At 37.5% G+C, this 23,913-nt stretch overlaps 1 protein-coding gene across 7 annotated transcripts in view; it reads right to left on the bottom strand.

The window, feature by feature from the left end:
- trpm3 (transient receptor potential cation channel, subfamily M, member 3) overlaps positions 1-20,532 on the bottom strand; it is a 137,507-nt gene extending 116,975 nt beyond the window's left edge. For 3 of the 7 annotated variants that reach the window (XM_084115391.1, XM_084115388.1, XM_084115389.1), the window contains exon 1: positions 413-652. In XM_084115391.1, coding sequence (XP_083971517.1) covers positions 413-547 — 135 coding nt within the window. In that variant the 5' untranslated portion in view covers positions 548-652. Of the gene's footprint in view, positions 1-412; positions 653-20,244 lie in introns of those variants that run through there. The other 4 variants (XM_084115390.1, XM_084115386.1, XM_084115392.1 and 1 more) reach the window with 3 other exon arrangements.
- Between the last annotated feature and the right edge of the window lie 3,381 nt (positions 20,533-23,913).

The raw sequence follows: 23,913 nt of genomic DNA, 5'->3' as shown, positions 1-23,913 counted from the left end.
ATTGCACACCACGTGATGTAATTTTTATTTTAGCTGCTAGACCTCAACAGTTCGAACTGACAGTATACTTCCACATGAGCAGAGTACCTGTCGTTATCAAAAAAGACGGAGAAGTTAGTTGGTTCAGCGCACTGCAAGAAAAAGCTCTATGAAGCAGTGAATTTCTGAGAAGACGAAAATGCTTTAGAGAATCAATCCCATAGGTCACAGAACTCATTTCAAGAGGGACAATGTATCAGATAAACTCAAAATCTGCTTAAAAAAGAGCTTTCAAGTCTTTTTGTTCACTATTTCAGTCTTTTCAACAACTAATTCAATTAGTACAAGACAAAATAAATATTTCCTATGCATTTTTCTCTTAAAAAGACCTCATCGTCTCTTTCCTCCCCCCATCTACCCATCCCACGGGTACCTTAAGCAGGCGCACAGACGGAAGGAAGGCTGCATGACACAGTTTCCGTATGGTCCAGTTGAGTGGCCGAGGAGCATCCAGCTGGTTCGTCGCTCCTGGCCGGACGTTCCCGCCATCCGGAAAAGGGCCCCACATTGGGGCTGCGATGCACGAGTGGTCTCTGTCCGAAATCCTCTTAACTCATTAAGCATGACCCTCCTCAGCTCCTGCCGCAAAGCCGCGCAACCTGTTTCCCGCGACACAGAGCCCTTCACCTGCACCCCCTCCCTGCCCTCCCTCCCCTCCCCACAGATCCACAGGAACGGGAAAACACCTTCAGACCATACAGGGTGTCCGGGTCCACTTCCACTGGCCACGCAGACCCAACAGTGCCAGAGATGACGGGGAGCATGCGGTCTGAATGAGTGGAGAGAAGCAAAGAGAAGAGGAGCGAAGCTAAGTGGAGGAGAGAAGAGTGGGAAACAGTAGCTGTGATGTAGAGCAGCAGAGCGGCACTGTCTTGAAGAACCCGGAGAGAGAGAGAGAGAGCGCGAGAGAGAGAGAGAGAGAGAGAGAGAGAGAGAGAGAGAGAGAGAGAGAGAGAGAGAGAGAGAGAGAGAGAGAGAGAGAGAGAGAGAGAGAGAGAGAGAGAGAGAGAGAGAGAGAGAGAGAGAGAGAGAGAGGAGGAAAGAAAAGAGATGGATGGAAGCAACATGAATGATAGTACGTACTGACAAAGAGAAGGAAAAACAAAAGATTCAGGAAATCATGCTGTAGAATGAGGTTGAGAGTTGCTGCGAAGGCAAAGCACTGGAATTGATGAGGAATAATGGAAAGCAGATGGGAAAAATTATACATTTTGATCTTTGCATTTTACCACTACATCTTTCTCTTGTTTTAGGTCTTTTGGGTCACAAATGAAAAACTGAGAGGAAAGATTTCCCTGATTCCCTTCCAATGTCTTCTATTTGTACTCCTCTGACCTGTTCTCCTCTATTCCCTCTCTTTTCTCTTCCTCTGTAGCCCCCTCCTACTCCTCCATCCTTGCACACTCCATCCTTTCCAAACATGACGCATTGACCATCGAAAGGATAATGGAGTAGAGGGGGGGGAGAGAGAGAGAGAGAGAGAGAGCGCAACACTGGATTGAACTGCTCCCTTCCATTGGATGGGTTTAATAATCCAGTGTTTATAATACGGTCTTATATGCCCTTGTCTCTGAAAACGTGTCAGGGAAAAAAAATCTCCCTTAGGGAGAAGTGTTTAAACAAATAAATGGTGCAGTAGAAATGGAGAGAATGCAGTAGAAGAGTTGGCCATTGCACTGCAGTCACTAGGTTGGCATCCCTGCGGAGCAGATAGTAATAATGAATCTCAGCAATCAATCCCCACTCTTCACAGGCATCACCTGGCCATGCAGATGTGAGAGATGTCACAGAGACATGGATGGAATACTAAGTACTGCACCGAGTGGGAAGCTCCTCCTCTTCCTGCTTCCCCCTTGGATGCGGGGTTCTCCTGTCACTCAAGGTATCCTGAGACGGTGAGAAGATTATGCAACTCTTCAAGGCAAGGTGTGTATCCATAGCAACCTCCGTTTACCAGTGTCAGTGAGAGATTGGGTTTAATGTGCAGGTATGTGGAAAGAGGATTGTACTCCAATCAGATCTGACAACTTGAGCGAGAAGCTCCCAGGATACAGATATTAGTGAGTCAGATTTTAACAGAGAGAGCATGAAGACACTACTTATCATATATTATGTGACAGCAATAAACATATGCCATGTGTATGGTTGTTCTAGTATGCAGTACATTTTTATGTCCCAACGTATGTCTTAATAGAAAAAGTATTGAAAATGGAAATCAATGTTATAAGTGAACAATGGGGTGATTTTATAAATGTTCATTTATTAAATAAAATGTATTAATTTCACTATTTTGATATTCTTTTTTGCCAGAATCTTCAATACACTAAAAGCTTCTATAAATACAAAAATTTGAATTTCTAAATTCACCTTCCTGATCAATGTCTTTATATCCATCCTATTAGGTTCCATCCTGTTGATTGTATCAATAAGCTGCCTATAATTAATAAAAGTTTAAATTTAAAATGTTCATTTTATTAAATTTCCTTACTAATTGCCATCTTAACAAAGACACACCATAAGCATATTCATATAAAAAAGGTACTGCATAACAGGTTCAATAAAAAATCCTTTTTTTGTCAATCCTTAAACAGAATAATCATAGTGCAGCTGTGATTTAGGATCAAATTAATCGCTTCTGTATATACTGAAAAAATAAATAAATAAATAAATAAATATATATATATATATATATATGAAAACAGTTGATGACATTTATGGATGTGACCAGACAAACTATTCCACATGCCAAACTCCTGAACTCCTGAATCAGAATGGTGATAAATGAGTGTAGCTGAGGGTAAAAGTCAACCACTTAACCAGCAGCATTTATTTTAACTTCAGCATGCATCACACAATCAGGACCAGGTCTTCATTATACACACACACACACACACACACACACACAAACAAGAAGTTCACAACAGAATCTAATTAGCCTACTTCTTGACCTACACACAAAAGCAATCACATACTGCTAGTTTACAAGTCACTACCTTCTCGCTGCAAAACAATGGTATGGAAAATATGTTCCACAGTATGTTTGTGTATTTTAATCAGTTTATGTGTATGCATGCCAATATATTTGAACGTGTGAGTACATGTAAGGTGTTGAATATCCTCAGACATACACCCACAAGAATTGATTCATCTGCCAGTTTCAGGGCAGATCCCATTATCAGCAGTGATTAAGTATAAAATATTGCTTGATGGCTGAATAAATGCTTAGGGAATTAATAACATATGCTAAAGATGTACTTCTAAAATGAATAAAATACCACAATACAAAAATTTGAAGAAAATACCCCAAAAAAACAAATATCTTTTCACCAGTTGTGCTGTAAAAAAAGCCTCTCCTGAAAGAGGACAGAGAATGTGACGCTTTAGGATTCTGTCTCTCTCTTTCACTCATCATCAGCATGGCCATACCTACACATTCATTGAAACCTACTCCAAGCACTGTAAAATTGCACTAAATAACAATTTTACACTATTTTAACCAAAACAAATACATAAACCAACAAATGGATTTTCACAAAGTCTGAAATAATAGAAAACCAACTTTAACAAACACTTCTTATTACACCCAAAGCTACCATAACTGCTCATGTTCGAATGATAAAGATTTACTAAACAATTAATAGGGCCCTAGGGTGCTGCTTTTGTGGTGAAACCTGTAAAGACTATAGCAAAGCACCCTTTTCATTATTCAGAAGGGATGATGGAGTGAGAACTTACTCTTTAATGAGCTCCAGTTGCAAGGAGCATGGCAAGCCCTGCCAATTTGAAACAGTCACTTCCTAGCACACTATATCATCCTTTAATCTCCGCAAACACACTTTATGACTATGCACCCTTGCTGTTTCAATGTCAAAGACATTTTCTATAAGCAACTTATTTTGTATGGTCTCTGTCTTTCTAAATCACATTTCGCCACTTGTTTAACATGCATAGAACACATTAGAGCAACATTGCATTTGTATCTCTTATGTACCCACCAGAAGCACTAATTAAGCAAAAAGAATGCTTGTTAGTGCAACAGAGATTTTGTTTATTGTGATGGATGCTATGCGGGTGTGGGCAGTGAAAATCAAACGTTCTTGGTCTTCACGATGATGAGCCATTTGCTTTCTTTAGTTTTAAAGAGCGCTGGTGATTAAATGTGACTTGGCTAATTCACTGAGGGTACTGTATCTGGCAGGCTGTTTGTGTGTTCTATTGTCAAGGCTCCACTTAGCAAAGGTTGAAGATATTCCTGCTGATGTATTATACAACTTTAGGCTTTTCTGTCCACAGTACCTATTTATGTAACACCACACTGTGTAAAATGAGTACTGATGTTGTTTGGCTTTATAGTAACATTGGCCCATTTAAGTGAATAATCATGGAAGAATATAACCTTGTAGGTACGCTCAATGCTACTTGATGTCAGTTTGAATTATAGACATGGGTTAAATTTGCACCAGAACAGTTTTTGTTGCAATTTTGAACCCAGTAATGGAAGAATTTGTGGGAATGTGTTATGATAGAATCTGTGTGCTTGTTTTATGATAACTTTTTAATCGTGACAACAACTGCATTCACTGACACAAAGTTCTATCGACTCTTAGGCTCTCCTTATTTCCTCCCTGTCTGAACTCTATACATTTTATTATATTTCTCCTGCAGGCATTTCACTACGACCCATTCATTTAAACATCCTCATATCTTCTTTGATATGCTCATTCTTACTCATTTTTCTAGATTTTAAATAACTGCAAGCACTAAAAAATGTTTTATGTGTGATGCATCTGTTCAAACACTAGATGGCCATCACATAAAACAAATCAATGCACCTCTTAACTGAGCTGAGATATATAGAAAATAATTTTATTGATCTGGCTGTTACTTATCAATATTTTTTCTTAAAAGCATTAGTATAATTCATTATGCAAATGTGATTTTTTCTGATTGAAAAACAGTTCCCTCACATGAAAGTAAAGATTCAGAACAGCATGTTTATTAGCAACATCTGAATCATCTGAACATCTGTATATAAGCACATCTGAAACAAAGCAAAAAGCATTGCACAGCGCATTACCCCAAATATTGTATATTTTAAGCACAATTAGTTTATATCTATAGCAAATGCAGTCATTTCACATACAGTACATTTTGTGCAAATAGACAATGGCATATTGTGGAGCTCTGGCTATAAAATACTGTGTCCTACAAATAACCAAAGAATACTTACACATGCAGCCCTAAAAAAAATCACTTTTTTGCATTTAAGATTAAACTTTTTTTTTTATGAAATAAAGACATTATTGCTAAATATAAATGCTGAATCTATTTATTTTAAATATTAGTCTTAAATCTCACTCTAAAAAATTTTGTCTAAAAAATCTAGAATTGCAGTAAATATTTATGCAAACTGGACTGGGTGGAGTTAAAGCAGAACCAAACTGATGAAATGGGCAAGTGGCAGAAAGAATTGAGCTCTTAAAAGAGCTGACAGAAAGTCAAAACAAATAGGACAGGAGCAACAACAAAAAAACACATGACCCCAGAGAAGCAGTTTCAGAAGGGCCTTTTTTCATCTTAATAGAAGTGTCAGAAGCCACTTATACCAACACACCATGATCATCAGTTCATACGCCTGCAAACTGCTCGTGTCGTTCTCCTCTCTCTTCTTCCACCTCCGCACAACACTTTTCTCACTGCGGAAGACTGTCACTTTTTACAGTAAAAAAGGTGCTAGCCATCAGCAGCCACACCATTCTCTGAGGCTGAAGTTTCCAACCGATCTACCACCTGCCCTCTGAACTCCATCCGCTGCCATCAACTACTGGTCATCCCTCCATCTTTCTCCTTTCTCGAACATTCACAGCCTTGTCTGCACTCAAACAAATCATCAATGCATCACTTGTTACAGACACCTTCCTGTTATTTAAGAAGTCGTGAATGACCTCACTGCTGAAAAGATAGTGGAAAACTACAGATCATACGTTCTTGTCATGTTCTTGGCAGCATACTTGAATCTGGTCTTTCACAGAACAACCTGTTGGAAGCCAATCAAGCTTCAAGTGTGCCACTTCATGGAGACTGACCTGCTGTCTGTCAGTAACAACCTGTGGCTGATCAAACTTGCTTCCAGATCATCCATTCTTTCCACAGACTCATTCAAAATTGAAGAATTGGTTTTCTTTGTGGTGTGGCCAATTCCATTCAAATTCAAACTCATTCAAATTCAAGTCCGAAATGTGTATAAACCTGTTTCTCATTCTGCTACATCTTTGAAAGTGAATTACCAAACACTTCTTATTGAGTTACTTACTGAGGTCATCCCAGCAAGCCCATGGATTCAGCACAGCATGTCATTACAGGTGGGCTTGACCTTGGTTAACTTTCCTCCATGCACAATTAAACTACAGATGATCTAGAATGTGGCACCTGATCTTCAGTCAACCTAAAAAGGCCACTTCACACCATCTGTGCCTTGCTTCACTGGTTGCTGCCTGTTAAATTCAAGCACCTGCCCTGACACTCTTATAAAAGAACAGCCACTGCATCTGCAAGCCTTCACCTAAACCCACTGATGCAAGTCAACGATCCTTCACCTCTGCAGTCTACAAGTCTGAGGCAGAAGCATCACAATGAGGAAATAAGTCACTTTCGAATACACCTTCTGCTGAACAGGCTGTACCCCAGGTCTAAAGAGATGTTACCTTGTATAAATCATCAGCATGCACTGAGATCTACAGTGCTTTCAAAGCCTTAAAGAATTTCTCACTTCTCAGACAATGCTATGCATCTCTATCATCATTTTAATTTTTACTTTACATTTTTCCACTACCACACAATGCAAGGACATGCAGTGTGCTTCACTTAATAACTTAACTTAATCACTTACTCAAATTTACAGTACATTAATTCTTAATAACATACAAAAATGTCACCATAATTATAAAAATTGCATTTTATTAGGAAAATGTGGACTAAAAATGCAGTAATTTAAAGTATGCAATACTGTGTGTTTAGAACTAATAGCCTACATTTCCAGACCTAACCACTAGAGGGACCAAGTATTTTGAGAAACTCTCCTGTTCCCAGTTCCGTTACAGAGGTGATAATGTGTCAGAAATGTCTCTCTGTAAAGCAGACTCCTCAAATGCATATTAAAAAAAAAAAACGTTTTAAATCAAGCACAAAAACTGTAAGGGAAGTCAGAACGGCAGAATCTCTTGGCCATGCTGTTTAGATATGCTGTAGTGGATGCCCAGGGAAGCATGCTTTCTTGCCATTAGCACTAAGATATCACATGTTAAACACTCACACTAAACATTCACTCTAGTCTATTGGGAATAAGATTTTGACCAGCCATTTGCAAATGAAAAATGTGCAAATACATGGACATAGACAGCCAGGACTTAAAACAGTATAAAATATCAAACAGAATGTAATTGTGACAAAAACAACAGATGCAGAGGTTTTTCAGTTTGCAATCTTGAGATGTTTTAAGCATGTTTAGTAAGTCACTCTGCATAAAAGCGCCTGCTAAATGGCTTGCATGTAAATGACTGAAATTTACATTTAAGCCTCTGAAAGGCAATTTACAGTGAATTGCAAAAAAGAAATCTGCCAGCATGTGGCAGCTTTATCTGATTCAAGTTCAGGAAGCATCAATTAGTAGAATTCACAAAGGAAACGTTCACCAGCACCAACTCTGATCATGTAACCATGTTCATTTTCAAACGTCCATCCAAAATAATGATTTTCGAGATCAGATTGCATCTGAGGAACTACAGAATCACCGTAGCTAGTCTTAAGTATTAAATTAAAAAAAAAATAGACGAGTTAAGAAGCAGTGGGAAGCTGAGAAGCATTGCAGGCTCAAGCTATTTTCTTCCGCTGCATCTGTGCCAGATCTGATTTGCGAACTGACGAGTGTGAATATGAAACCAATTCCCACCTGCCAGTCAGCAAATGACATTGTATTGCCCACTGTGAAATTGTTCTGAAAAGTATGAATTCATTAAAATCGCATTTCATTCCATGTTAAAATGCTGCTAACACTACAGTGGATGCTCTTTATGTAAATCCAAAGACATATGCTCCACTCTAATTGTGTATACTACTGGGAATAAAAGCAATTATTTGTGCGTATGTGCATGCAGAGGCATTTAATTTGACAGGTATAACAAGAGCGTGTTTTGTATTAGCATGCTTATTTTGTTCTGGACTACGTGACCGTGCACCTGGTATGAATATTTGAATATTTGAGATGTGCATATGTGTGCATGTGTCTCTCTATACCATACAGCGCTGTCAGTGGTTCTCTTCTAAGCCTGTGATGCTCAGCCTGGTCCTGGAGGCAAAAGGATAATAGCAGCTCTGTGGGGCTATGGAGGAGTCAGGGGATGGGATGAGTCTCCTACTGGGTCTCCTCCCTCTCTCAGGAAGACCTCCACTGGCTGATCTATCCCTGCTCACTGCCCCATCTGGAGCCATCAAACCCATAGGGCCCAGTGAGCCGCCATCAAAAACCAGCCTCTACACGTCAGGCAAAACCAGTCACATCATTAATACACTGACTGTGTTCACGGTGCTTAATGTGGGCCGTAAAAGGGACTCAAGCTTGAAATTAAAAAGCGTATATATTTAGGGTGTGTTTGGATGTGTGTATTAAATCCAATAACACCAGAGTTTCTTTGCAAAGTCAGGAGGGAAACAAATCATTACATATTAATGATGCTGTACCTGGAACAAATGCTTTGGCTTTATTTACCCCATCACAATGCCTATTTTTTATCACCTACACTAACCTCACTCTACCCATGAACCTCTCAGAAAATCCTGTGCAAAAAAACATTAGATTTAAATAGAAATATAATTTGGCTGATTTATAAGTCTGTGTTTAATAGGTTTCACAAAATTAGTGAGGACTTTTTTGAATAGTGAGGATAGGGGTGGGTGATATGGCAAAAATATCATACCATATGATTTTTTTCAGGCAGGATCACAATCTATGATTCTTTTTCATGTTGGTTTTTAAGACTATTTTAAATATCTCTTTTTAAAAAAAAAAAAAAAAATAGCCTTACAAGGTAACAAAAGAAAAAAGAATGACAGAACATTCAGGCCAAAGTAGAGGTGGGCTATACCACCAACATTTATTTTATGTAATTATTTTATCTTTGCTTTAAAAAATAAGAACTAACATGCAAATGACAAAAAATAGGACAAATGCAATATAAGGTACAAATGAAATAAATAGTGCTTTAATTTTTCCAGCTACAGTAGGTATATTTAACAGTAGCATTTAAGTAAGAAATTGAATACAAATAAAACACTATAGACTTCACTGTATGAATTAAATATAGGCTACACTGATTCTTAATAAAGCTACTAATTCAGACAAGAACAGTGAGTGATTTTCTCTTTGTATTTTGCTGTTTGATTAACATTAAAGTGGAATTTAAGCAGTTAGTCAAGGTAACATTTAATAAATGGATTTCCACTATAATCAAAAATTATATAACAAACGTGATAAAATGTAACCACTCAATAGTAAAAGATGTTTTGTTATAGCTTTTGTAGCAAGGGCGCAGTACTACAACCTTTGACATCACAGGGTTGTTGTCTTGCCTAAGTTAAACAGATACAGCAGTAGAGAGACAGACATGAGAGGACAGATAGTGAAATAAAGATAGACACAGTGAAAGATAGAAACAGGAAAGAAACGACATCAGAAAATAAAAGGGAGGCCACTATTGCATTGCTCCTGGATGTAAAAATTAGTTTTACAGTGTTAAAGCAACACTTTAAGACCTTTGCACAGATGATACACATGCGTATCATAATATACTGACACGCATCCAAACTGTTTACATTCACTTAAGATATTAACGACTGTGTTTATGTAAACCTTGTGTGTATTTGACAGTTTAAGCGCAATAAGACGTGAAAGAGAAATTAGTTCAGTACCAGTGGTGTGGCAGGCTTTTTGGGTGCGCGCACTTCGGGTCTCAGAAGAGGACTGGCAAGGCTTTAAAACACATGCAAACAATAAACTTTCATGATGGCGAAGAACTGCAATGTCACGTAAGCATAACCCTAATGCTGCGTTGTTAAACATGTGAATGCATGTCGCGTTGTACAGTATTTTGTATCTTGAGATCATTGGGAAATTTTAATCGTTCAAAATCTAAAATTGATTTATTTTACCTCACAAGTGTAGGCAAACCTGTACAGAGTTACACAAATCAGACGTGCACACACACACACACACACACAGAATGGGATTCCATGTATTATGGGGACTTTCCATTGACTTGATTTTTATACTGTACAAACTCACACCTGCAATTAACCATCACAGAAAACTTTCTGCATTTTACATAAAAAAAACAAACAAACAATTTATTAAGATTTATAAGCTGTTTTCCTCATGCTGGGGACCAAAAATTACCCCAGAACACACACACACATGACATCTGTCAATATAGCAACAGAATGCAATGTTTAACTTCTATAGCATCATTTAAAAGTTTAGAGTTTAGTTTCCAGACTTCTCTTTCCATTCCAGTCATTTTATTTTATTCCCTTTATTTACCTGTATCAATCCTTTCATTTCCTTCCTTTCCTTTAATTTATCTTATTTTATTTCCTTGTTTAATTTTGCCTTCTTTTGTTTCGTTTCCTTTCCCTAATTCTATTTACTTTATTTTCATATCTTACTTTATCTTTCCTTCTTGTCTTCATGCACTACATAAAGATTTGTTTTGAAGGGATTTAAAAAAAAATACAATAACTGCAATATTTTATTATCAAGTGTGCAAATTGTACTGCATAAACCTTTAAACTGAAACTCTGCCTAAAGCTCCATAACTACAAAACATCTGGGCCCATATTCATAAAGAATCTTAATTCAAAGAGTAGCTCCTAGTGACAAAATTCTAAGAAAATTCTAAGAAATGTGGGCGTTTACTCTTAAAATTAAAGAAAAAATCCTAGTAAAGAAAAAAGTAATTCAGGAAGCATCTTAACCCTTAAAAGAGGTCTTAAGGTCAAAATTGTTAGGAGCACGGACGAGGACTTTTAAGAGGCTTAAGAGTTTCTTTAGCAGAGGAGAAAATGGCAGAAAGACGAAGAGGGAGAAGAAATGTGTTGCAGACAATGGATGACAGTGAGTTAATAAGACGCTATAGATTAGATATTAATATAAGGCCCGAATTTTCCTTTAAGAATGGCCTTGTGTTCATCCACTAACTGGGCTAACAGTAAACACTGTTCCTCTGTCCAGTTGGGCTTTCTCACCCTTCTTGGTTTTGATTCCATGTTTGATACATTAAAACCAACATTCAAACCACCACTTAAATAGACATGCCAGCAATCAGTGCAACTGGAAAGAGTGGAACAATTTTTATCATTATAAGCCAATCAAATACCTTATAGGAAATTAACAGCATGGTAAATAAAAAAAAGGATATATAATGTGTGTGTGTGTGTGTGTGTGTGAGAGAACAGTCAAATAGGAAAAATTACGCATTTAATTTCAAAGTGAAGGCTTAGAATAGACCCTATACTTAAAATCACTCTTTTTTTCCTTTTTGGACAACCAACCAATCACAGTCTTCAAAAGATTGTGTCATACATAGCAACGGGGTCAACCCCGCCTCCTCACTAAGATAAAAGTTTTTGTCTTTTCCTTATTCAGAGTTGCTCTCAGATCGGTCCCGAATCGCTCTTAAGCTAAGACTCCTACGTAAAAGTTTTTAAGCTAAATTAAGAGTTTTCTGAGAGGATTCTTAGAATCTTTATGAATACGGGCCCTGGTCTATATGAACACCTTTTTTTATATATATATGAAATGAAATAAAATAATATAAAATATGATCCTGCCATGCAGTGCTTAATATTCAGGTCCCAGGCTGTTTCACAATCACAATCTTCTCATGTTAAATTACACAAATGGTTTTATTTTTGAGCCAGGTCCAAATTTACCCTATGCTAGTTAGTATGAGTTAATCAGCAGGCTTGACATTTTCACATAATTAAAGGCTGCTGGTTGATACGCCACTGGAAAAAAAAAACATAAGAAAACTTTGTAGGACTTTACTCTTAAAAGAAAAATAGACTCTTTATGTCTCTCAGTACTTTTTGTCTTGATCTTCTGAATGCTCCTGTAAAAAGAGCAACAGTCTTTCCCTATAACTGAAATCCATTTAATTTCTGTCTCAGCTCAGACAGGATACTAAATCTCAGACGACACACATAGATGCCCTGAAACGTGGAGTAGCATTCTGTCAAGCTAAGGAAAGAGATTTTCAGCCTTTAGCAGCCAATTAAAGACTCACCTAGCACCTTTCACCTCACAGACGTGGACTAAAGAAAAAAACATTACATTTTATAACTAAATAAACTGTAAGGTTGCAATGCAATTAGTGAAGACTGTCTCTCTGCTCTTAGAGTCTCAGTAACTCAACAGGTTTGAGTCTCGGTCTGAGGGCGTTAATTCACAGACCGTCCAATCTGCTTAAATCACAGCATCTCACACAGTTGCCAGTTAAAGGTGCCATCATTAAAGGATTCATTATTAAATGGTGAAGCTTTTTGAGATCAAAACCGCTTTTTCAGAAGAGAAAGTGATAAAAGAGAAATGATGTATGATAGTCCCTAGAAGCAATTCAATAGTGTCAAAGACACAACAAAGGACTAAGACAGAGGTTAATGGACCAAACAATGGCAAAACGAATGGGACAGTTTTGTGAGTCATCTGATTTGGCAGTGGAAAGGAAAATCTTAAGAATGACGTGTGGATCCCTACAGGGACAAATGACTAGAAACCGGCAGGTCTGGACAAGAGCAATTCCCACTAATCTTATAAAGCTAACAAAAGAAGAGCAGACTTGTTTAATAAATGCCAGTGCAAATTTATGACTATGCATATTCAATCTTTCAAACACTTAAGTGCCACCTCAATGAGATTCATAACTCCAGAATATAAATATGTTGTTTGTTCAGAGCTAAAAAAGCCCAAAACTTTGATGTAAATATTTGATGTAAATATTACAGCCCCATAAAACAGCATTCACATAAATTAAAAACAAATAGATTTGGTTATTGCTTTGCTTTATATAAACAGCATTGCTCATCTTAAGGGGGCTGTGTTGATGATACCACATTTGTTGGATCTTCAACTCTGCAGGATTTCACTGTGAAGCCTGAGCTATTCTTGCCTCAATCTCCCTCTGTCTGAAATTGTGTGGGACTAATGAGGGCTACAGTAGGATATGAAGACCACTAATTGACCTCTCTGAATGTTACAAGACTTTCTGTCCTGTTAGAGCAGATGAGCTGATTAAGAAATGTAAGGAAAAAAAAGAAAGAAAAAAAAAAGGCTGGTACAATTATTTAAATGTGGTGACATTCCTTTTACCTTCATTATGAAAACCGCAGTGCTTTGCAAATGACTTCCTGCAAATATGCACATATATCATCTCTGACAATTATTTGCCTAGTTACAAAACTCTGCAGATGGCCAATCACTGCACTTACAATTCGTTTACTTTGCTATCTAAATAGGGATATTCCATAGACTTTCATTGTTTTTACATACAGCTAGTTATAAATAATATAATATAACCTCACCATAACAATAAACTCTTTATATATATTTAATATTTAAAAAACACCTTTATATACTTTATTTTTATGCCATTTTTACAAACGAGAACATCCTCAAAAGGAGGTTTTGTCAGATCACTTCTGGGTACAAATGTGTCCTCAAAGTATGGTTAAGTAGGTACATACACAAAACAAAACAAGGAATGCATGGATATTAAAATTGTGGCCAATAACAATAAGACAATAACTTATTAATAAGCACATTATAAGTATGAAAAATGGATATTCAATTTGAAATTTGATAAGGATTTTAACTTTAAGGGATGACAAATGTAATCTAAATGTAAAAACAGAGGAAATGAGCCATTGAATATCCAATATCGACAATCATTTTTTTAATATATATAAAAAGGGAATATAAAGGGAAAATAACACTGCAGTCTGGGCCTGGTTGTGTGTTTATTGTTACAAATAACCACTATAAAAGAAATGGGACATAAGTACATGTTACTGATTTAAAAACAAAACAAAAAACACCTGAAGTCTGTAAAAACATATATAGAAAACTTTTAGGTACATCCAAAAATAATGGGGTAAAGTAATACATTTCTATGAATCCATAATCAATCAATTTGCCATAGAGTTAAACTTTTTTTTTCAACAGATTTAAGTAATGCTTAACTGCAAGTAAACTGTGGTGTGGATAGAACTATAAATTACCTTTTAATAACAATAACAGTGCATTTTGGCACAGCTTACTCAATAGATCTATTTTCATACCATGGCACCCCTGATCCCTGAGCTGAGTGCACCTATGCTAACAGAGAGCGAGCGGAGGAAATGCCACACTCGCTTGACATAAATTTTACATTAGTTCCCTGTGCCAAGTGTGTTACCAAGGCAACCTGGCAATTAATGGCTAATAGGAATAGAGCAATAAAAGCAGCACTGCACTGTATAAATATAATGGTGTTTATTACAGTTCTCTTATTCCCTTTGACCACTTTAAAGGGGCCATCCACACTGAAATGAATAGATGCATCAACCCTGGGGCACTCCAGCCATTCCAAGATGGGGAATACTAATGTAGAGCGTTGGTTGAGGCAGGCGTCACATGCTTTGCATTTCTCTTTCGTCTCACTGAGGGTGATGCTATGGAATAGTCTGGGCAAGCTCTGGTAGATTTGCACAAGCTGGGGGTAAATACTGCCAAGATATATTAATCTGCCACAAGAACACTGGTTGGTTTGTTGGCCGTTACTGATAGATACACCATCATCTGTTTAGAGACAATCTGTTGTGCCAGTGTGTGACAGGATAAACGGTTGACAGACTCTGAGTAAGCTAAATAACTGTTCGCATTATACTGTCCTATTACTATATACAGTTTGCACACACACACATATACATTTAGATAGATAGATAGATAGATAGATAGATAGATAGATAGATAGATAGATAGATAGATAGATAGATAGATAGATAGATAGATAGATAGATAGATAGATAGATAGATAGATAGATAGATAGATAGATAGATAGATAGATAGCCATTGCCATTCTAGCAACATTAATATATCTTGGCAGTATTTATCCCCAGCTTGTGCAAATCTACCAGAGCTTGCCCAGACTATTCCATAGCATCACCCTCAGTGAGACGAAAGAGAAATGCAAAGCATGTGACGCCTGCCTATATAGGTATGTAAGTAAATTATCATATATAGGTGAGTAAAACTTTTATTTTTGGGTGAAAAGTCTTTTTAATATAACAAAGTTTGAAAGTGATTAAAGGGGAGATTCGGAATGAAATAACCTCAAATAGATTAAAACAACTGCTGTTTTGTGCCTAATTACAGAGGGTGCAGACAGTAACCTTTTTTTTTTTTTTTGCTGGGCTGAGATTAAATATGGTTAAGTTTAAACGTGTGCTCAAATGCATATTGTAAAAATTGTGATTATAACCATGCATGTTTTTTTTTTTTTAAATCATGTCGTGTCTGATGCCATTCTAGCAACAGGCTCCCTAAGTCCCTGCGGTGACTGGTTTTTGAAAAAAAAAAGCTTTTATCAGAAATACACACAGGCAAGAGTGTGAGCTCATTAATTCACTGAGATGAGTGCTGGGTTCAGTTAGGCTTTTTCAGCTGTCAGAGATTCTCCCTCTCATGAGGCCAGTTGGCTTTACCAGAGGGAGTACGTTTCCAATTCACGCCTGTTATTTCATCTAATGCTGAGGGACGGTGATTTGAGACCTAAGCACCTGGGTTATTCTGCAGTGGCTGGAGGGTCATGGAAAAGTGTGGGTGGAATAGTGTAGTCGACTAAGACAGAAATATGCTTTTACAGGACTAAAGTCTACACATTTTATGCTAATTTTCACTTGTCCCTCCTTTTCTGTAAAAAAGAAGAAAATTTGGGTTAAAGTGAGACACTTACAATGGAAGTGAATTTGGTAAATTAGTAAATGGTAAAATACCTTCACAAGTATAGCCACAAGACAAACAATATGAGTGTTGAGATATAACTTTAGTGTGAAAAATCAATTATCAACCTTTTCCTTGTATAATTACATCCCATGACAATGTTGCACCTAAAACAACTGTAAAAATGATAGTGTACATAATGCACAAATTTTAACAGAAGAATTAAGTGCTTTTATAAAATTATATGCTTCAAATTCCTGGAAAAAATTTGCCCCATTACTTCCATCGTAAGGGACGTGTCTAAATCATTTTTGTGGTAATTAACATTATGCTGTAATCAACACGAATGCTGTCGATTGAGCTTAACTTGTATTAAGCCTGGAACATTCCTTTAAAGCTAATTAGGGTTGTGACTTTGCCCTATAAAAGCACAGATTAGAGTTTTTTGAGGTGACAGGAAGTGATGAAATCACTATAATTTAGGATTATACGATTTTGACTCATTCAAAAAGCATCTGAACTTTAGTGACATATCTGTAACCGAAGTCGACTGTAAACGTGCAGGGCAATATGTGCGACAGTTGCTATAACAACCAAAGTAAGCCACATCCGCCAGGCTTAAAGCCCTGTGGTGGTAGCACAAAATCAGCCCCCCGAGGTTGTACCGGCTCATTCCTAAACTCTGATCCGCTGCTATTTCAGTTGCCCAGTGTAATGCTGTTTAAGACTACCTTAACACCAACCAAGCACAAGATGGAATTTCTGAATGTTTAGGAACAAGAAATTCGTAACCAGTCTTTGTAGTCAAACACAATGGGACGCATATCTGGTGACTTGAGTAGAATAACTTCAGACTGTGAATGTACATGTGTACTTACAGGGATGTAATGTGAGTAAGTGCGTTCTGAATCGTCCACACGTCCAATTTACGCTTAACATTATTAAACCTTAAGTCTACAGAGATTTCTTTAGGACTCAAACAGCATGTAACACATGAAAGTACAGAATATTGATTGGGAATTTCTATACTTTAACCCACTATAGCACTATCCCCCTTAACACCTCCCACTGAGATAAGCCCATATAAAGAAACAAAGATATATAAATGACTCTGTTTCCAAGCTACAGTTGCCAAGGTTTGTATCCACACATTCTCATCAGCCTCCTTTGTTTCAAAACCACACTATAGAACAATTAGCCAGTTTGAGCATTTGTGTTGGCATGCACACGCTCCTCACTGTTTGCACTGCCACTTAGTGCCTAATGTCCGGCCTGCCGAGCATGAAAGCAAACTTCCTCCAAGTTGGGATGTAAAACCGTAAAACTCCTCAAGGTGACTGTTGGGAGTCCCTCTTAGACCTGATTCATATTCTATGAAAGTACTTAAACATTAGCACAGACATTTCACTCTTCACAATTCATAATCAACACAAGTATTTCCAGAACTTCTTTGTGTTTCTCACATTAACGTCTCCCTAGCACCATTTGGTGACACATTTGTTCTCTATTTCTGTTTATTTTTCTCCTGGTTCTCCATCAGGTACATCTATATTAAACTCATCTAAATATCTTACATCTTAAAGTGTAGAGCCAGTGGATATGGACAGTTATAAAAGACTAGATGTGTCTTCAAGTTGATAAAGGTGTGATTCACAAGGCAATCCATTTGATACACAAAGTGGAGTCGTTTCTATAGCAACATGACCACAAATAATTTCACGCCCACCCACCTAAAGTAAACACTTACTTTATGGATTTGTAATACATATCTTGCCATTTAAATACACTGTGGATGAGAGTAAACTAGCTCAATGAATGTGCCTGTTTTCACTTTATTGGACTTTGATTTACTCTAACACCAGCTTCTTTCAGCTTCTTCACCATTTTTTCAGACGTGTATCAAGGCTTCAGAGATTTTTCATTATGTTAAGTAAATTTCCCAGGTGCTGTATTTCCATTATTTTTAAATCAATGGATAAATTGCATACTTTTTAAACATTCAGATCAGTACTGAATGGAAAGTCGTGTGACAGTGGCCTTTGAGACATTGTTGGCATAATAATATAATGGTTGGAAAAAAATTCTGAATAATTGCAGTTTGCATACAATACTGTGTATAGGCTACTTAAAAATGCTACTCTGCAACAAGTCAACAGCCTAATTGCAGCTGCACTCAAGAACAAGTAGCTAGTCAATGACTCTCTATGACTGAGTTTCATTTGTTTGTGTCTAGCATATGTGTTTTGGTGTATAGTGCAGAGCTCAACAATAAGGATTTTTTTTTTTTTTTTTTTTTTTTCAGACTGCCACAAAAGACTGATTATTAGAGTACATTTATATATTTGCAAGATTGATTTTAGCAATGTACTTTTATATTAGCTAAAAAGTTTACTTTATCTTAACAAAAACAATTAATAAATTAATAAAGACACTTTTGCTAGAAATTAATGTATAAAATGCAGAACATTAACTGATTGTAGTTTTTAACATTCATACTGATGCTTTCAAAACTATAAGACATTCATGCAATTTCAACAAAAACCTCATCTAGCTAATTTTTGATAACATTATCTTGGTGACAAATCAGCAGAATTTGCAACAACAATACAGAATGCCAATCTCAGAGAAAACCAAACGTTTATATTTGGAAGGCACAAAAATGGATGTACAAGATGAATGAATGTAAAAATTTGTGGCAGCGCAGCAGTAGCTCGAAAAGGTAAATGACTGTCTTGTCAACGGGCCCAAAATGAAATCCTTATTGTTGAAACCTGCAGTTTGTTTGATCGGCCGACATAAATTATGTTGTATCGTAAGTCACTTTGGACTATAAGTCCAAAAAAACTAAACACAAACACACGCACTCACATATGTTTCCTTAGCTATCTAAATGGGGATATTTCATAGACTTCAACTGTTTTTTCAACCTACCCCTAACAGAAAACTTTCTGCATTTTTACATAAAAAAAAAAAACTACTTTATTTATTTTTACAAATAAGGCTGTCCCCAAGGCTTTGTCAAATTTAGCTCACTTCTGGGTATAGATTTATCTCCAAAATATAGGCGCACACACACACACACACACACACACACACACATTCTTGTACATCTATCTTTATGAGGTTATTCATTGACACAATGCAATCTCTAGCCGCTTACCCTAACCTTACCCATCACAACTAAGTGCTTAACCCGAACCCTTACCCTAAACCTACCTTTAACCTAATTATAACCTTATCCCTAAAACCAAGTATTGACCCCCAAACAGGCCTTTAAAGGGGTCTCAGAAAGTGAGGACCGGCCAAAATGTCCTCACTTTACTCTCTTTGTACTCACTCCAATGGTCTAAAACTCAAACTGGTCCTCACAAAGACAGTTGTAGAAGTACACACACACACACACACACACACACACACAAAATACAGTGACTTATATTTCAGAAAATACAGTATCTTTTCTTCTAGCTGTGCAACTGGAGTTTGCACAAAAGTGGCAAAAGAATCTTTGGTGTGTAACAGATGGTTTAGAGCGCGCTTTAGGGCACACTCTTGTGCTTAGCAACAACTGACCCACTGAGTTTCCCCTCGTTATTGACTCCAAATCAGCCAAAATGAGATCAAACATCAGGGGGTTGGGGTTTTCTTGCTGGAACTACCACATGCCTGAAATATTTAACTGCAGAGATGTGAATTTCCCCTCACTTAGCACATGAAGTATTCTATGGCCTGGTGTAACAAATAATTTCATATCAGATAACAATAACAACACATCCCAAATGGCACATGGTCCTGGAAGAACACCTGATTATGGTATATATCTAACATCTTCACCTTTCTCTCTCTCTCTATGCCTATCTAGTCTCACTCCATGCATATGTTCTGTGCACTTGAAAGCAACATCATCATAAAAACCTTTTAGTGGTCACAACGTGTTACACGTGCTACCCTGAAACTTTCCACTGGCATCCTCCGAGGCAGAGGGGGACCTTTAGATTCCCACCTGCTGAAGCCAGACTCTTTCCTGCACCCCTCTGTCCATCTCTGTGTGATCCCATGCCCTCGTTCTCTACTCTTCCTCTCTTCCACCAACGGTCCCTCCCCTGCACCCACCCTCCTCGCTCAAAGTTCAACAAATCAGGGAAGATAGAGCACACACAGATGCTGTTCTGCTTCTTACCACAGCTTGCTGTGAGGCCAGTCCTGACCTCTTGGTAGACCCCTGTCTGGAGCTCAGTCTCTTCCAAGACTCGGAGAAGCGCCCTCTGGTGGAGGGGCGTCCGGGCCCCTGCGCCTCCTCCCTTGTGGTGCTGACCTTGAAGCCTTCTCTCCTCCCCTCCCACTTTCTTTTAGTCATAACTCTGAAGGTTTTCTTGACGACTCTGGAACAAAAGCCACGGAAACAAGGAACCCTACAATGTGATGATTTGTCTTCCTCTAAAACTCTCCCCAAGTGTCAGGGCATCTCTTTCCTGTCCTTTTCTTGAACAGAGAAGCAAAAGAAGTGGAGGGAGTTTGGCTTCTACACCCTGTTGCATGTGGTCCCGCAGCTTCAGTTAATGTAGGAGGCTTCACCCGTAGATATAATAACACAGAAGGAGAGAGACAGAAAAAAAATGTAGCCTGCACGGCCCCGCCTGCAAGGTTCCTCTCCTGGTTTCAGTCTTCTGATGTCTTCAAACTGAGCGGGCAAAGGCAAAGCGAGTCATTCTGGAACTGAGCTCTCATCCTCACACTCTCTCCCCACCCTCATTCACACACTCTCCCTCCCTCCCTCCCTTCCTCCCTCCCTCTCCACTTGTTATATCTCCCTCTCTCATCTGCTTCACTGCCAAAGTTCACAGCTCACGTGTCGCCAGCTCTCGCCGTACAGCGTTTGTGGAGATTAAAGAGTTATTCAGAACAGAAGGTTTCTACAGGTTCCCCCTCTCTTTCTCCCCTGTGGTCCCACACTGGTTTTAATCGAAACAAGAATGCGGGCTTCACATCAGCAGAGCTGAGCCCCACACGCTCACCGGTACAAAACACTTACTACTTTGTGATTTAAAGACCTAAGAACTTTTATTACGGCTAACATGAAAGGTGATTCTCCAAGATCTGTACATCTTAAGGCCCATTTTGGTACCACAGAGAGGTGACCCTCCGAGATTATGTACTGTTCCACTGTCATGTGTTCTACGACCGGGGAAAACAGACCTACTTTACATAGACAGAAAATGAAAGCTGAACTTCCTCCTGCTGAGCTGGTAAAAATACAAATCAAAGCAATGAATGTGGAAATTTTAATATTTTGAATTAAATCTAGGCCTACCAATGCAACCACACAAAATCAGAGTAAGACTGTACTATTACTACATAGGCATATAGTAATTTCTGATTTGTGCAAAAAACTGGCAAACCATTCATCCCATTTACACCTCTGACATATTGTACATTGTGATAAATCCAGCATAAGACCCACCTACTCATAGTTGCCAAGGTTACCACAAGAAAACACCAGTCCAGCATAGCTGGTGGTTCATTAGCATTCCAGTTTACATCAACGCTTAAAAACTACAAAGGAATATGCATCATATACTGAAGCAACAATTATAGAACATTTTCTCAGAGATGTGATTATGCCTTTTCAAACTACAAATTAAAGATATTAAAAATTTAGATTACTGGGATTCAAACAAGAAAATTAGTTTGGATGGTTTTTGTTAAATGAGACACTTAAGACTGAATTTAGAGCTGAAGGTTCTTGTGATGGCTCATGGATATTCCAATGGCATTAATCTGATTAGCAATAAGAAAGTAACACGTTTTCTAAAGGCTTTCCAATAAGTTTAATTAAAAGTTTACGCGAGAAGACTAAGGACCTGAAAGAAAAATCTCGGCATGTAACCTTATGTAAAGCCCACAGCACACTGAGTCATCACCCTTGGAAGTAAGCATGGTATTTTAATAAAAAAGCTGCTTGTTAGATCTGAGAAAACAAATAAGACCAACATATTTTCTGACCAAAAGAACAGTTTGCTGATGGTTAGCAGCAACAATAAGAAACATCTCTTTAAATCAGAAAGAAAAATGCTTCTAGGAACAATAAAAAAAAAAAATAGAAAGTGAATATAATTTAGAGTTATCTTTAGCTTTGACCGTGTATGACTAATTCAAAAACAAAAGATAAGTAATAACTTTTATAGCACAAAAATAGTCATTCAATGTAAGATTTGTATATCATTTTCAAGGACCAAGGATTTTTCCTTCACAGCTTTACTTTTCATCTTTAGAACAAAATTCAGCAGAGCTCATAAAATTTGCTATTCGATATTACATTTACTGTTTAATTAGACAAAATTTTTCTCCAGCCTGTCGACATCTGACTCACAGGGGCCAATTTCCCATTATTCACTGTGGTCATTTTATCCATTATGTCCTCTACCAATTTCTCAGATCAGCAATTTTGTGACAGATTAAATCAGTCACAGCTGCCACTGTTTTTCAGAGTTTTCAGTATCAAGTACGTCCAACATTCACACAAGACAGAATAACAAAAAAACAAAAAAACTGTAAAAGTATTAGTAAAAACAAACAATATTGTGTCTATATTACACAATATTAACTTATTACTGTTGTAAATCAATAGGCCTATCACATTTGCACTGGTGTGATATTGCAGACTGACAGGATTATGTTGTTTTATGTTAGTTTCATTCCTGTGTTTGTTTCTTGTGCTTCAGTTCAGTTGATTACCTCCTAGTTAGTCTCCTTGGTTCCTGATTACGTTAAGCAGTCTGTCATTAGGGTTTCCCTGTGTAGTTATACTCCCTGTCTCATTCACAATCAGTTCGCTGTTGGTTCTCATCTAATGAGTTGCTCTATGCCTTCATCTACTGTATTCTCTTCGTGTTCATTAAGCAAGTTAGTCTTTGATCTTCATCGACATGATTCTGTTAACTACCATCAGTTGTGAAAGTCGTTGCTTGTGTGATATAGCTTAACTATTTCATATGATATAAATATGAAACAAAAACTATAGGGTAGCACGTGTAACACGTTGTGACCACTAAAAGGTTTTTATGATGATGATGCTTTCAGTATCTTGAATTTTAGGGCCATTCTAGTTGTTGCCCTGCTGTCCATCATCAATCAACTGTATAAAATGTAAGATGAAGTATGTAACTCTGGGGTGGGTGCGTAAATTGCGTTAAATGTTTTTAATTGCTTTATTTTTCCATAACTAATTCATTAAATTAACATGTTAAATCGACAGCCCTGATATATATTATATATATGTATGTATATATATAAAAATCGGTATCTCTCCAAAGCCACGCCTCCTCAAAAACACATGAACACACACAGCCAGAGCACAGTCTGCAAAGCATAGAAACCATAGAAACCATCGTTGCCATAGAAACGAGAACATCAGGAGTTCCCATCACTTAATTACGACATAAGCTTGTTGTTTTGGTTCAGGAGGAACAGTAAAAGGTGGCTGTTTTTTGTTTGTCAGTCAGTGACTGTCTGTCTACAACTCTGCGTAACCTCATGGAACACGCTGATGACGTGTGATGTCTGTGTGATCAGGTGCGTGGAGGTATGGAAATACATAAGTTGACAGGCAGGCATGACATCCTATGACGGACTGAATGCAATGACTGGACAATTTTTTTTGGTCCTGAGATTTCCACAGAAGAGATATGTAAATGTTTTAATATTTAGACCACTTCTATTATTGATTGCTATTAGGATGTGAAGAGAGTTTCAACCAGTATAACAAAGTGTTTATGAAAAACATTACCTACCCTACCTTTAATGTGACAATGCATTAACAGTTAAAAAAAATTGTAACATTAAAGCAGGC

This window comes from Abramis brama (assembly GCF_963993115.1).
Source record: "Abramis brama genome assembly, chromosome: 5".
NCBI lineage: Eukaryota > Metazoa > Chordata > Actinopteri > Cypriniformes > Leuciscidae > Abramis > Abramis brama.
Note: the sequence above shows the minus strand (reverse complement) of the source record. Positions and strands in the feature narration are given on the sequence as shown.